This window comes from Pseudorca crassidens, chromosome 10 (genome assembly GCF_039906515.1).
Source record: "Pseudorca crassidens isolate mPseCra1 chromosome 10, mPseCra1.hap1, whole genome shotgun sequence".
Classification (NCBI taxonomy): Eukaryota; Metazoa; Chordata; class Mammalia; order Artiodactyla; family Delphinidae; genus Pseudorca; species Pseudorca crassidens.
This window is the reverse complement of record NC_090305.1, coordinates 30,421,823-30,436,574: the sequence shown is the minus strand read 5'-3', so window position 1 is coordinate 30,436,574 and position 14,752 is coordinate 30,421,823. Positions and strand designations below refer to the sequence as shown.

The window sequence follows — 14,752 nt, the reverse complement described above, 5'->3', positions numbered from 1 at the left end:
AAGGAAGAACTTGGTGTCTTGTTAAAAGGCAGGAGCGAACAGCACAGAGGACTGTGATCTGGGGGACAGGCAACTGGGGACAAGGGAAACACTGGCGCTTTGAAATGTGCAAATGAGTTTTAGGGGAGAAGGAGTCACAAGCGCAAAACCCATCACAGAGGAAAACAGGGTGAAACAGAAGAAGCGGAAACAATGAAAATTGGCGAGTGTTCAGTTTACGAGAGACTGAGACGTGATGTTCAGTGGTTGCTTTAGGCTTTGGGGCCAGGAGAACTGTAAATACGGCTCATATGTAAATACCACTCACAACCTGAGAAGCCTGGAAGGCTCGGCTAAGACAATCTGTCTGCTGGTGCTTCAGCGACTATGAAGGAAGCTATCTGCGGCTGAAAGGACGCTGGATGTGGAATCTGAAAACTGGGGTTGAGAGCCAGCTTAGGCCCTGGGGGCGAGGACAAGCCACTGCCGTTCCATTGCTTCTGGGTCTGCAGCAGGGCAAGGGCAGGGGTTGCCTTTCACACGATTGATGGCTGTGAGGGCTGCATTAGCCACCCAGGGCTGTCACCACAAAGGACCACACACCGGGTGGCTTCAAACAACAGAAATCTCTCCTCTCCCAGTTCTGGAGACCAGAAAGCCAAGTCAAGGTGTCACGGGGCTACGTACCCTCCCTAGGCTCCGGGGGGACGCTTCCTTGACCCTTTGAGCTTCTGGTGACCCCAAGCGGTCCCCGGCTTGTGGCTGCAGCACTGTAATCCCTGCTCTGTCTTCACATGCCCCCACCCCCATCTCTGTGTGTCCCCTTTTCTTCTTCTAAGGACACCAGTCATTGGATTTAGGGACCACACTAAATCAGTATCATCTCATCTCGAGACCGTTACCTAACTACATCTGCAGAGACTCTGTTTCCAAATAAGGTCACATTCTGAGGTCCCAGGTGGATACGGACTGCGGGATAATACTCAACACACCACAGGCTGCAAACATCAACGAAGCGAAAGCGCTGAGTAAATTTAAAAGGTTTCCCTCATGCTTCTCCTGTTTCTTGCCCCTAAAAGGCCACTCTCGCTGCAGCGCCTCTTCATGCACCTCTAATGACTGCCTTGCCCACAGGATAACATCCAGTCCCCCCAGCTGGCACTGCAGACTCCAGATGCTTCTCTGGTCTCTGTCACTGGAGTTTTCTCACCCTCCCCACGTCTTCCATCCTATGTTCCCGGCCAACTGACTCCCCCTGGATCTTCACCACCCAGGTGAAACCCCTTCAGGAAATCTTCTCAGATGACCCAGAGGTGACTCCTTCCTACTCCTGAACCCCTTTGGCAGATACGCTCTCCTCCCCTCACAGGGCAGATAATCAGACTCCCTTTGGTGAAGCCACCATTTACGTCTTGTCTTGGTATTTTTGTGAACTTAAGCCTTTTCTTCTGTACCAGTCAGGAGGCCTTGAAGACTGCGTGTCTTTTTCTAGTTCTTTTTCTAGAATCTAGTTCTATGCATGGCACGATCCAGCTCCACAGCGGCTGTTAACTGGATCATTTACTTCCCACCACACCACCGTTCCTGCTAAAAGTTCATCCTGGCTACCTTTCCTGGTCACTTTGGTCCAAAGAGATGTCTTTCTCTTCTGAGCTCCTGCAGCAGTTAGCTCCAAGGTGGTCCAAACAAATGGACCACCTTGTTTCAGGATCCATTGCGTGTTCGTCTGATATACATTCAGTTCCTTGTTCATTCATGAAGACTCAAGAAGTGCTGTCCAGCCAATCACCATTCATTCCCTCACTCATTCACGAAGTTTTCGTGACGCCCTTGCTCTGCCTGGCTCAGCCCTGGGCTCCATCCTCCTATTCGGAGGGCAAGCAAACTTCCCCATCCTTCTTCCTTCTCCTCACAGGGACTAACACTGTTCTAAAGTTACACATGCTCGATGTGACAGTCCTATTCAAATTGCTTCAGCTCATGCTTAACGGACCAAGTCAAGTGAGGGACTAAAAGTGCTACCAGCTTAAATGAGGAGCTCGAACCCCTCTGAGAAGGCACCAGAAGAGAACCAAGTCTGAGTTCTATGGCCAATGCTAGAAATTAAGGGCCGGGTGGAGGCTGAGCCAGGCTTGGAGAAGAGGCTTCCCAGCACCTTCTGCACTCGCCGTGGGGGGGAATGCAGAGGGCCGGGCTCTGCCTTGAGCATTTACCACCACGGTGACTGCCCTGTCCCACCATGGGCTCTGGTCAACCCCCTGGAAGCCGCAATGTGTTGTTCCAAACAGGACTTCCTGTGAGCGCAGCAGGGTCATGAACTGGGGACAAACAGACGGTAGTACGGCCGAGGCAGGACCCTGTGTGCGGTGTGTCATGATGTGCACTATGGCAGGCTCAGACACAAACTGCATCCCTCCTCCAGCTCCACAGTAAGGCTCACTGGCCGTTTCTCCCGCACTGGCCAGAAAGCAAGACCTACCACCCACTCTCCTGCAACAAGGGGGCCTCAGGGCGAGTGAATAAAAGCACCGATTCCAGCTGCTTCTCTGGTCGGAGCGTCTGAAGATGCCCTGGGCAGGGGACAGTCCCACCAGGGGCTCTGGGTAGAAGGGAACCACTTACCAGCGTTGTTCTGCTGCTTTGTGTTTTTGATGTAGGCGGAGAACTTGGAGAAGATGTCGATGCCCGCTGTGTTGGATTCCCGGTGCTTCGCAGCCAATTTGGGGTACCTGGAATGCAAGACCAGTGTTCTAGGGTCAGTGAGAACTCAGAGCCCCTTCCCATCACCTCACAATGAGTTTCTAGCAGGAAACACTCTTGTTTCTAGCAGGATCTACAAATCTTTTGGTGTTTCTCCAACCCATCCTCTAGGGAGGGTGGGCACTTGCATCTCTAGTTCAATGATAGAGGAAACTAGAGTCCAGTGAGGTGTGGAGAACTGCCTAGGAATGCAGCCTGTGGGCAGAAAAGCAGAGCACCACTCAGAGGGTCCAGGGTGTATTCTCTTCCTGGGACCACAAACTGATGCGGCAATGCCCAGGCCTTAGTCAAAATTCTCAGTGAGTTCTCCTCTGCATCAGGTGGGGTCCCAGACTTTCCCCCAACCCGTGTTAAAATAACTATCCACTGCCAGGCCTGCGATTATAATCCTAGCTGCAAGGAGCTAATTCTAGGAGCAAGGAGGTGCTAGGCACCTTGGCACTGAGGTCTCGAAATCATCTCTTGAAAGGAATGGTCCTCTTCTGAAATATTCTTCTTTGTGTGCAGGAATCAGATGCAGAAACTACCAGGCTACGTCAGTGGGACAAGCATTTACAATTGTTTTATTTCCAGGCATGGAGATATATTTGCAATGACCCAGCGCCTCTCCCTCATGAATGCTTCCATTTTGAAGCCAGAAGAGTATAAGAGGCAAACTGGGGTGAGGGTTTTTTCCTACTGGCCTTGAGACCAAATGAGGCAAACTTGCTTTGACCCCACTGGCACCATCAAAACAAGCCATTCTAATTTTCAAAAAATATTATTTCACAAACATTTTACATGGATGGCCAGGCAAGGGTGGGAGGAGACGGGGGACAATTGCTTGGTCGTCATCATCACCAAGTATGTGGACCTTTGTGATCTCTGGGTGAATCGTGTGGACTGAGAACTATTTGGCTACTTTATGTTTAAAATGCAAAATCTTTTTTTTTTTTTTTTTGGTTTAATGTTTTAAATAACTTGAACCAAAACGCCTGTAACAAGTATTTGTGCTCTTTCATTTTTTGGCTTCTCCACTGACCATTAGCTAGGACCGCCCACTCCTGGGCCACATTAGGTGGCTGTCAAATTTCAGATACTGCCATTGGACGAGTCCACGGAAAGTCACTGGGTCCAGCCCTCTGGCAAGAGTCAGATACAGAGGCATTATCGTCCGCATTTTATGGGGAAGCAACTGGAGACCAGAGACGTTAAATGGCTATTTGAGGGCTCATGAGGAATAAATACTGGAGGGACCCTGAGAACCCAGTTTTTGGGCGCTGAAGCAGTGACCCTCCCACTGCATCACACCACTTCTCCAATATCAGCAAAAGCTAACTTGTACTGTGTCCACTACGTGCCAGACACTGTTCGAACCCCTTCGCAGTTTCATCATTTACTCCTCAGTTTCATTGGTATTGTCATTAGCCTCATTTCCCACAGAAGACGAACGAGACACAGAGAACCTAAGCAATTCGTCTAAGTTCACGTGGCCAGGTGGCAGACCCAGGAGCCCAACCCAGGCAGTTTCACTCTGGAAGCCCAGATCTTAAGTTCCATGTCTTGTGGCCTCTCACCGATTCTGCTGTTTACCCTCCAAGCTCCCAAACACCCGCTGGAGCTGGGCTGAGCACCATGGAGGAACTCCCCTCAACCACCAGGAGGGGGCGCTCGGCACAGGTTCTGCACACATATTTTCCTGAATACCCTGGGAATCATCAATTCATCTGCTCTGACTTGGGGTACAAAGCAATTGTTCCTGCAGGATGCTAGGTTAATCTTCCAAGACGAGGGAATTTAGGATCATCCATCCCTATTTTGGCTTTCTCACATAGAATTAGGCATGCTCTTAAAATGGAATGTCTTAAATTATTTTAATATATACAAAGTGCTCCTTGTTTTTGCTTGATAAGGTAATAATGTAAAGAGAGAAGGGCCTAGATAATGCATTTTTCCTTTGGGTTTTTTTTAATTTATGCCATCATTTGATCAGACTTCCACTAATCTGACCATTTCTTCATGGCCAGTGTGGGCCAAACATGATTGGGGGGCAGCAAATCCAAGACAGGCAAAAAAAGGGCCATGTGTTCAGGGAGACCATGCGAGGGCCGTCCTGTTTTCTAAGCACTATGATTCACTGAGATTTGACTTTACAGCATAATGTCCCACTTGAAGACTGTCCTTGTGGGAAGTGTGTCTTCAAATATTAACCTTACAGAGTTTGGTGACTAGATTTGGGGCAGCTACTGTACAGGATGTTAAGTGCTTTTATTTTAGCTCCATATTTACACTGCATTTTAAATATGCAAATAAGTGGGTTCCAGGGTACATTCTGTTTCTCTAAAAGGCTAACAAATAGTACTTCATTTATAGAAACATCTTTGAAATAAGATTGTGATGTCATCTGGTGACAATCAAAGAGATGGGCAATTTCTCTAACTCAAGGGTGAGCAGATGATGGCCTATGGGCCAAATCCAGCTCAACATTTGTTTATGTACCTCCCATGAGCTAAGAATACTTTGTATACTTTTAAATAATTGAAAAAAAATCAAAAGAAGTATATTATTTTGTGACATGTGAAAATAATATGAAATTCAAGTTTCAGCATTCACAACTAGAACACAGCCACATCCATTTACTTACATACTGTCTATGGCTGCCTTTACTCTACTAAGACTATATGGCCACAAAGTCAAAAATGCTCCCTGGCTCTTTCCAGGAAAGTTGGCCAACCCCTGCTCTCAATAATGAAAATTTCTCCCCACTCTGTTTTTAAGATATCTTATTTCAAATGCATTCATTTTAGATATGCACTTAAGCTTCATTCTGGGAAGTAAAACAGTTGGCCGCTCATCAAAACAATTTTTTTTGGTAAATAGTAGCAAAAAAAAAATAAGATATGATTGCAGATGGAAATGCTCTGATTGGCTTAGAGTCCCAAAAGACGTCTCACTGACTAACCATAGGCCACCACGCCCTTGAACAAAAGGACTCCATGCAACTAAACCAACATGCAGTAAGCACCTACCAGGGGCCAAGCCCTGTCCCTGGCATTGGGGATACACTGGAGAAAAAGAGAAACAGTCATCTCGCCCTCATGGGGTGACCTCTGCTGATTCCAGGGGCTCTTCTGGCAGCCTGAGTGTTGACCCTCCATTTTCAAATAAGCTGAAAAGTGGAAGGATGTCCCCTCTCTCCCTTCTCTGTTATTCCTGCTTCCTCACCTCACCAAACCCTCACTGGAGAAGCAGATTAATGCTTCTGACTTTTCTGCTCCAGAACTGTGAGCTTGTCTTATCCCTGCTACTTAAACAAATGATCCCTGGAGGTGGATGGGGTCTGGCTTATTCATAAAAAGACAACCCCTGGGAACTGTGGATTTAAGACCTAAGCTCACCAGTAGTTTTTATAATTACTGGGAGATGGTCACAAAAGAGGCACTGACCTTTCTAGCTCTTCAAGCTGCCATATAATGAGCTCTGACTCTACGTCAGGCACTAGGTTAAGCAGTATCATCTTCAATAATAGTCCCTCGAGATCAACATGACGTCATCAGTTTATAGATGTGAGAAGTGATGATCAGAGAGGGAATGAGTAATTTATCTGCAGCAGAGACCACACATGCTCATTAAATACCCACGTGCCTCTCTGCATTTCCCTGCCCCTCCCTCTCAGATAGGTTGGGGTCATGTGACTGGATTCTGACCAATAGTATGGGAGGAGAAGTGATGTAACCACTCATAACCCTGGGCTTTAAAAATATTTTGCATCATCCTTCTCCTCCCTCTTTCCCTGCTGAAGGAGTCTTGGAAGAAATGTATTTCAACAGCTACAAAAGAGAAGAGGGCCACACTACCCACTCAGACTCTGCATGAGTGAGAAATAAACCTGTATTCTGTTAAGCTACTGAGATTTTGTGGTCAATTAGTTACTTCGGTGTAGCACAACCTGGTGGTTCAGATTAGAACCCAAGGCATTCTGACTCCAAAGCCCATACAGTAAGCCCCCTACATACGAACCTTCAAGTTGCAAACTTTCAAAGATGCAAACGTGCATTCGCATGTCCAATCATGTAAGTTAGTTCACATGTCTGGCATACGCTGTCACGTGCATGCATCCTCTACAAGTGGTTGTGCTTTTTGTGTACTTTACTGTACTTTACTGTATAGTATTGTATAGAGTACAGTAGTACAGTATCTTTACTGCAAGCCCCGGATGTCCGGAAGCAAGCGTAAAAGCAGCGGTGAGATGTAGCTGGTACCGCTAAGAAGCACAAGCTGTGGGACTGTACTACTGCACTTTCCAAGGTACTGTACTGTAAGATTAAAAACGTTTTCTTTATTTTTTGTGTTTGTTTGTTTTTTATGTATTATTTGTGTGAAAAATGTTATAAACCTATTACAGAACAGTACTATATAGCCGATTGTGTTAGTTGGGTACCTAGGCTAACTTTGTTGGACTTAGGAACAAATTGGACTTAGGAACACACTCTCAGAACAGAACTCGTCCATATGTAGGGGACTTACTGTACTTTCAGCCACTATGCCATCCTGTGCTTGGTACTGAGGCTGCTTCTCCACCTCCCAGAGGATCAGAAGAAACTTCGTGATTTTTACTATCATGAAATATCCATAAACATTTCTTAAAATAATGAATTCAAAGTGTCTTCCAATTCTGGTATGGCTCTGAACACTGTTAATACTTGAGTGATAGTTGACTGACTAAATGACAAGACATGTAACTAGACTTTACCCGTTCACTCCCCTGAATTTTTACCACTGTTTATTTCAAACCGCAACCGGCTCTGGGAAAGCACTTTGAAAAATTCGTGGAATCACAGAACTTCTGCTGAAAGGCATCTTAGAGACTATGTAGTTTCAGAGATGAGGGAATGGGGAGGGTCTGAGAGGGCACGAGGCTTGGCCAAGTTCATACAACAAGCGCTGTGTAGAAAGGTGGCCGGACTTTGGTCTCCTGACTCTCACTTCTGGATCCCACTAACTCGGGCCATTCCATGAGGATGAGGATGAAGGGTAAAGGCAGCATGTCAACAATAATCCCGACGCTTCCCTGTGCAGCATTAACTGGGTCAGTCTAAGGAGAAGGATGGAAGTTCGTCTCATTTGGAAACTTCTTGACTTCCTAGATTCCTCACTTTGACACCAAATGCTTTGTGGAACCCAATGTGATCTTTTAAAAAGATTGCTGGAGTGTTTGTGTGTGGGTTTTTTCCTTTAAAAAATAGAGCTAAGGGGAAAAAGGCTCCCACAATTTCTTGGCTCTCTGCCAGCTTTTACAAACAGCAGTGTGATGAGAAACACATGCCGACCAGCGTTTGTGGAACAGAAACGGGGGTTTTGCTGCCCCCTAGAGAACCAGAAGGCCAGGCTGCCCTCCTCCTGGGGCCTCTGGACATGGGCCACCTGACCGACCTCCCAGCTAGAGTTGGTGGGAAGCCAGCCGAGGTGGGTAGCTTTGCTGTGGGCAGAACAGCCGGTCTCCCTTTGCAGGGCTGAAGCACAGGTTTGCTGACATTTCCTGGGAGGTAATTATGGTACCTACCCCAGTCTGATCCATACAAAGGCAGCTAAAGGACACTCCTGGGGGCTCTGAAATGGTTGATGGCCTCATCACTAGGGTCCCACCTTGGTGCCCTCCTGGAGTTGTGCATTTTCAGAGTTTTGAGGTTCTGCTACTGTGGCGTGGCGGACCGTAGGGTCACTGACACGTCAGGAATGGACTTAGTAAAACCTCCTACACACATCGCAGTCCAGAGGGACCTGGACCAGATGAAGCAGAGCTCAGGACAGGTGGAGAGAGAAGTGAAGAGGCGGCGTCTATGTCCTGCATAGCTTAACCTGATTGGGATCATGGAAATTTTCCAGAATCGGATGATATGGTGATGAATCTGATCACGGCCCTCGTCTGGAAGAATCTACCTGTACACATGGGCATACAGTTCCGGGGGGGGGGGATCCTCATGGGCCCCCTTGGTCCTGTTGGGGATATAGATTAGAGAGCCCTGGGTTAGAGAAACAGCCCCCCAAAGGCACCGCTGAACGGGGACTGAGGGAGCCTGGCTAAGATGGGCATGAAGGGTCATCCTTTCACAGGGGAGGGAATGGAGGCCGAGAGCAAGAAAGAGACTGGTTCGAGGGGTCACAGTGCATCACTGGCAGATCCAGGAGTGGACCCAGGCCTCCAGGCCCAGCCCAGCCCAACCCTGCACGCCTCCACCCACCAGGCTGGCTATCCATCCTCCGCATTGTTTCAGTTTCCCATTCCCTACTGGCCTTGATGGAAGCAAGGACTCCTGCGTGCGGGTATTACTTCTAGAAGGGAAAATGTTAACTTCATCGTGGACTTTCCCCTCTCGATCTCCCAGACAAAGTCCAAACCCTATTTAGTTATTGAAAACAGCATTCATTTTCTGTTGTTGGATTCCAAACCAGAGCCAGCAGTGAGGTTGAGTCCCAAGGGAGGAAGAAGGAGGCTGAGCCCCCTGGGGGTCTTTTCAGCATAGGGGCTGGCCTGGTATTACGGGTGGGGCTGCCCAGCTGATTTAATCAATGCATTTATTTTAAAGTCTATTGGACTTGAGGCAATTTTCCACACTCACTATGGAGATAAACTGTCCTAATGTGGATGGCTGAAGATACATTTTTAGGAAGAATGTATAAATGGTTGAGGCCTAATTAGATCACGACTGGGAGTTCTGATTTAACAGTGATCTGCTAGATGTGTGACCTTGGGCAAGTTACTTAACCTCTCCGATCCTCAGTTTCCCCAGCTATCAAATTAGGATAATGATAGCACCTACCTTTAAGGGCCCACTAAGTGAGGGCTATATAAATATCAATTAAAAAATAAAACTTTAAAATAAATGCAAGATGGTCATTTTTATAGTCAATCCCACTTATTTTACCTACTGAGTATGTCCTAAAATCCTTCCTACCCCTCTCCCCCCATTTCCCTGTCACTGCCTTAGCCCAGCCCTCCAGTCTATCTTACGTGGAATGTCACCAGTTGGCTCCCTCCTAGTTGATTTCTAGGAGCTTTTCCTCCTCTGCCCTCCCCATCTCCCCCCATCCCCCAAAGTAAGCCTGAAAACGGATTCTCCAACACTTTTGCTTAAAGCTTTTCAGTGACTATCCCACAGGATAAAGTCCGTGCACATCTTACTCTATATGCAATATTATTGTTCCAGTTTTTTTTTTTAAAGGTGATTGTTTGAATCCCTGATTTCAGTAGAGTATAATGAACAAGTCTAGCTTCCAGCAGCTTTTAGAATTCTCCTCTCTTCTGTTCACTCCTTTTTCCCATCAGGAGCAGCTTATCTACCGGACAAGGACCCACAGCCCTCTGGTCTCTCCTCCCCCTGAGCCTGTTTTCAGAAGAGGAACTGCCTTCAGCCCGTGTTTTTCATGTTTAATTATGGGCTCCGACCTGACAGGGTCAGATTTATGACTCTTATTCATACCTTGGTGTGGTTTTAAGTCATGGGATTACCTCTCTCCTAGCTGACTTTTCACTTCGTCGGCCTTTCAGCTCTTGTTCTGCAATGAGGGAGCCTTGGCCTTCACTCAGGCCGAGGGACCTGGCGTTAAGGGGCATCAACTCTTGGGGTTGGACTTTGTGGAGGAGGTTTGAGACTGGCATCCCTTTGGGGGTGGGGAGGGCCACGCGGGACTCTCTCTTTGCAAAGAGGGTCCTGGGCTCTGGATTGATGAGGCTCCTTTGGAAATCTCCCCCAGGATCTAGAAAAGCACAAGGACCCCCTCCCTGTCATTAGCTCCAGAAACAAGCAGCTCATTACTTCTCGGGGGTCAAAGTCTCCTCCAGGAACTCCTCGATCTTATTGACGTCCGTCTTCACGTCTCCGTTGAAGGTCAGGAAGGGCGGATGGGTGCCAGGGGCGAGGTTGTGCAGGTCAGCTGGCTTTCTGTGGAGAGAGCAAGGTTCAGGGGTGGCTTACACCAGGGTGCTTCACGGACAGGGAAGCCCAGGGTGTACTGTCCATTAGACGCCCATCGGCAAAAACAGACCCGGTGTGAGGCGTAGGGCAGAGGAGGTTGGAGAGATTCTGGAAGGATGTGGTGTGACACAGGATATCCGACCGGTGGGATTCAGTGAGAGAGGAGCAAGTCGGATGGACTTTGAAAAAGCAGTGTGATCACAGGTGAATATCTAAGCTAAAGCCAAGCTTCTGATACCCAGGGAGGAAGTTGGGCTTTGCTTTCAAAAGGTCCTTCACCCATCAGCTTTACAAAAATGCACGAGGCAGAATCCCAAACTTTAAACATTCATGAATTCAGTCACGCTTTTACACGAAGAACCATCTTCTCTGTTCTTTAAGGTTTGCGCAATGGGAAGGGAGTGACCTTCTGTTTGCCATGGGCCCCTATTCACGTCCAAGGCTGAGCTTCTGGGCTCCCCACAGCCGGTCAGAATGGAGGTGCAGAGATGGAGGGAAGTGGGCAGGGAGAAGGCTGCACAGAGGACAGAGGGAGGAAAAGGAGAGATAATGATGGAAACTTCCCCAGGCAGGGCTGGACCATCAGTCACCCCAAACGCTCTCTCTGAGAATGCCACACTCCTGTGGGAGGCAAGCGTGGAAAACATTAGATGGAGGAACCCAAAAGGAGTAAACAACGGGGAAGAGGAGTCTGTAATGAAACACATTCCTGGCATAATCAGCTTGGGAGGGGAAGAGAAGAATTTCAATTAAGGTGCCCCTCCCACATCCTTGCCCAACAGGCACACTCTCCAGCTGCCTTCTGCGGCACTTGGAACTCCTCAGACAATTGACACTGAGAAAAGCATTTCTAAAATCGAATTTCCTTGGTCCCTGTGTTTGCTTTGTGAGTGTTCTTCCTTTCAGACATTCTTTACCTTCTCCTCCTGTTTTCGAAAGCTCACCTAAGGCAGCAATGCTTGGGTTCTCAGCAGGGCGGGAAAATCTATACTGATTTTATTTTTCAGCAATGACTTCTCTGTGGCTTAAAGATCCAGAAATTACGAAGGATGGTTTTCTTTTTCTAGGACTCAAGAGAACAATGGGCTCTGGAGTCTGGCATCCTTGGGAAGTACTGCCCTGACCGCTGGAGCTCAGCTGACCTTGCCAGTGGACACTGGTCAGGGGTGGCCCCCTCTCCTTGTTGACCCTCTTCAGTAGTTATGAAATTATGTAATTAGAACTTAATTACATATTGCCAAGTCTAACTTACAGATTATTTAATGTATATCAGTTCTCCTTCCCTGCCTGGATTGCCAGCTCCAGGAGGGCAGGATGATGCTAAGAAGAGGCAGCACGTGCGGTGTTCTTGCTACAAGCCAGCACAACACAATGCAAGTGGTCCATGGCCTGCCTCATCAGATCCTCGCAATAACTCTAGAAACAAGGCATAACTTTTATCCCCATTGTACAGGTAAGGCAACGGGCTCAGAAAAGAGAAGATTCAAGGTCATTCCACCAATACATGGTGATGCCGGGATAAGAAATTAGTTTTATTAGGAATTGCTAAACTTCACTGTATCATACATTTTTTAAATTCCTTAATTCATATACATATATATATATATATATATATATATATATATATAATTTTTTTTTTCAGTAAGCAATTCTCCTTATCTATAAAACTGGAGTCGTGATACCTGCCTGGCCCACCTCAAGGGGTGTTGGCAGGATCGGATGTGATGACAGCTAGGTAAGAGCCGTGTGAGGATCTAAGGAATGCTGGGATGGTTCCCTCTCCCATCCTGATCCCCAGACAAATACGAGTCTACTTTCACAGATGATACTCCAAAGACCTCCTGTTCTCCACTGAAGGAAGCCAATCTTTCCAACTGCAGGAAAGTCTGCTCTCTGTAGTTGTCACAGACAATGTCTGCATTTCGTGTGTGTTTTCATTCATTTGACAGAAATTAGTCAGGGCCCCGAACGAATGCATTGGCTGCTGTGGCAGATACAAAGAAACTCAAAACATGATCTCGACTTGCCCTTGAGGAACTGAAGGTCTGATGCGAATGACAAGACAAACTTCATAACTGACGTGTCCTGAAGAACGTGCCATTTGAACCAAGAAGATCGGGTTTTTAGTGGCAGCCCCTCCAATTCCAGGTGGGCGCCTTGGACAAGTCATTTAAATGTGTCTGTCTTGGTTTCCTCATATAGAATGAAGAAATAAGATCTCCGTCACAGGGTTACACTTTATGTGACTTTTTTATGGGAAAGCATGCACTAGTTGTAAAGCATCGGGATTGTAGATATCGTAAACTGGTGAGATACAAAATGGACCATAGATGCAGGGTGAGTCTGGAGGGAGGCTGAGTGATAGATTTGCCTGAGAGTGGTAGGGTGGGAGGGGGAAGCTTCCCAGGGGAGGGGGTTGCTTCTGGGGGCTGGGCACCATCTCTCCATTCAGGAAAAACAGAGAGCCTCTGTGAGACAGAGGAAGCATCCCAGGCAACGGCTGGAGGCCAGAGGGACAAGGGCAGCAGAAGGTGGTCCAGCCTGCCAGAGGCAGATAGGCCCTGGGAGATCATGCTGGGAAGAACCAAGGCAAAGACAAAGGAGGGCTGCAGATGCATTTATGCTGCAGGCAATGGGAAATGTCAGGAGGTTTTCTGAGTAGGGAGAGCCACGTGATGAAAGGATTATTTTAGGAAGACTATCCTTATGATAATATAAAGGATGGATCAGAGAGAGACAGAGAGAAACCAGAAGGAGGAAGACCAGTCTGAAGAAGAGAGAAACAGTCCAGCTGCCAGTGGTGGGACCCACACCATGTGGGGGCTTTGGGAATGGACAAGAGAACCTGGAAGTAAGAGACAGCACGGGGAGAGAATGCCCTGGGCTTGGTGACTGATGGACAATGGGGGTGGCAAGAGAAGGGAGCTGGAAACGTTTCAGTGCCTCGGAAAATGGAAGAACAAAGGAATTCAGGAGGGGACCCCAATTCAAAGGGAGAATGAAGGTACAATTTTTGACACACTGATTTCAAAGTGATAACAGAAAATCCAAGTGGAAATATCTAGAAGAGAGCAGGGCTCTGGGTATGGAGTAATTGACATAAAGGTGACAGGGAGAGTATGCTAAGCTCACTGGGGGAAAGCTGTGGCAGGTGATAAAGACCCAGGGAGGGAGCCTGAGCCAGTCCGCATTTAAAGGACAGGCGGAGGAGAGGCAAGAGAAGTAAGATGGAAACAGTGGGGCTTGTGATGGTGAACAGTGCCCGTGTTTTCAACAGCCATTAAAACTGCACTTTAAAAGCAGAACACTAGTAATTCTCCATCCCGGTCTCTAACCCAGAGCTCTCACACTAAGGAGTTCTAAAGATGCGAACATAGTGGGAGAAACAGTATGGATCCCAGCTCCTCGGAAACTCAACCTTTCACGCCTGAAGTCCGGCTGGGGTCCCCTAGCTTGGGGGCACTAGTAGGACCAGAATGGCTCCCTCCCAGATTTTTAGATGCTGCGCCCATCTCTGTGCCAGACACTCTCAGTCGAGATACCCGTTGTCCATTCCCTCCTTCTTCCTTGCTCATCGGGACTTGCTCTGTTCCAAGGGTGTTGCTCACTCTTGCAGCCTCCCTTGTAACTAGGGCTCTAGGGCTCTGGCCAGCAAGGTGTGAGGAGGAGGTTGCTGGGAGCCTCGAGGTTTTCGCCCTCCCTCATGGAAGAGTCTCTCTTCCTGCTCGTGAATGTTTCATCCTTTACCTTTTCAGATCCACAGTGGTGACATTGAACACAACTCCTTTCAGCCAGAGGATCATAAAGAGGCGCTGGGAGAAGGGACAGTTGCCAATGCTTTCCCCATCGATTCCAGCCTAGAAAGAAGAGCACCAGAGTCCTGAGTTAGCTCGTGCACATCAGCAAGAAGGAATATAGGACTGTAACAGCCAGACACCAGTCTGGGCAGAACCGAAAGTCCATGCCCCAGCCTTACTTTAAAGTTGCCCTCTAAGATTTATCCTTGTCTTCCTAATGTTTATGCAAGGTGACACCTGGCACAGGGTAAGGGCTCGATA

General features: G+C 47.7%; 1 protein-coding gene across 4 annotated transcripts in view; it reads right to left on the bottom strand.

Annotated features, from left to right (window-relative positions):
- The window catches only part of CLIC5 (chloride intracellular channel 5), a 196,690-nt gene that overhangs the window by 42,469 nt on the left and 139,469 nt on the right, over positions 1 to 14,752 (bottom strand). For all 4 annotated transcript variants that reach the window (XM_067752779.1, XM_067752777.1, XM_067752778.1 and 1 more), the window contains 3 exons: positions 14,442 to 14,551; positions 10,536 to 10,661; positions 2,602 to 2,708 (listed from right to left, as the gene is read on the bottom strand). In XM_067752779.1, the coding sequence (XP_067608880.1) occupies positions 2,602 to 2,708; positions 10,536 to 10,661; positions 14,442 to 14,551 (343 nt within the window). The remainder of the gene's footprint in view (positions 1 to 2,601; positions 2,709 to 10,535; positions 10,662 to 14,441; positions 14,552 to 14,752) is intronic.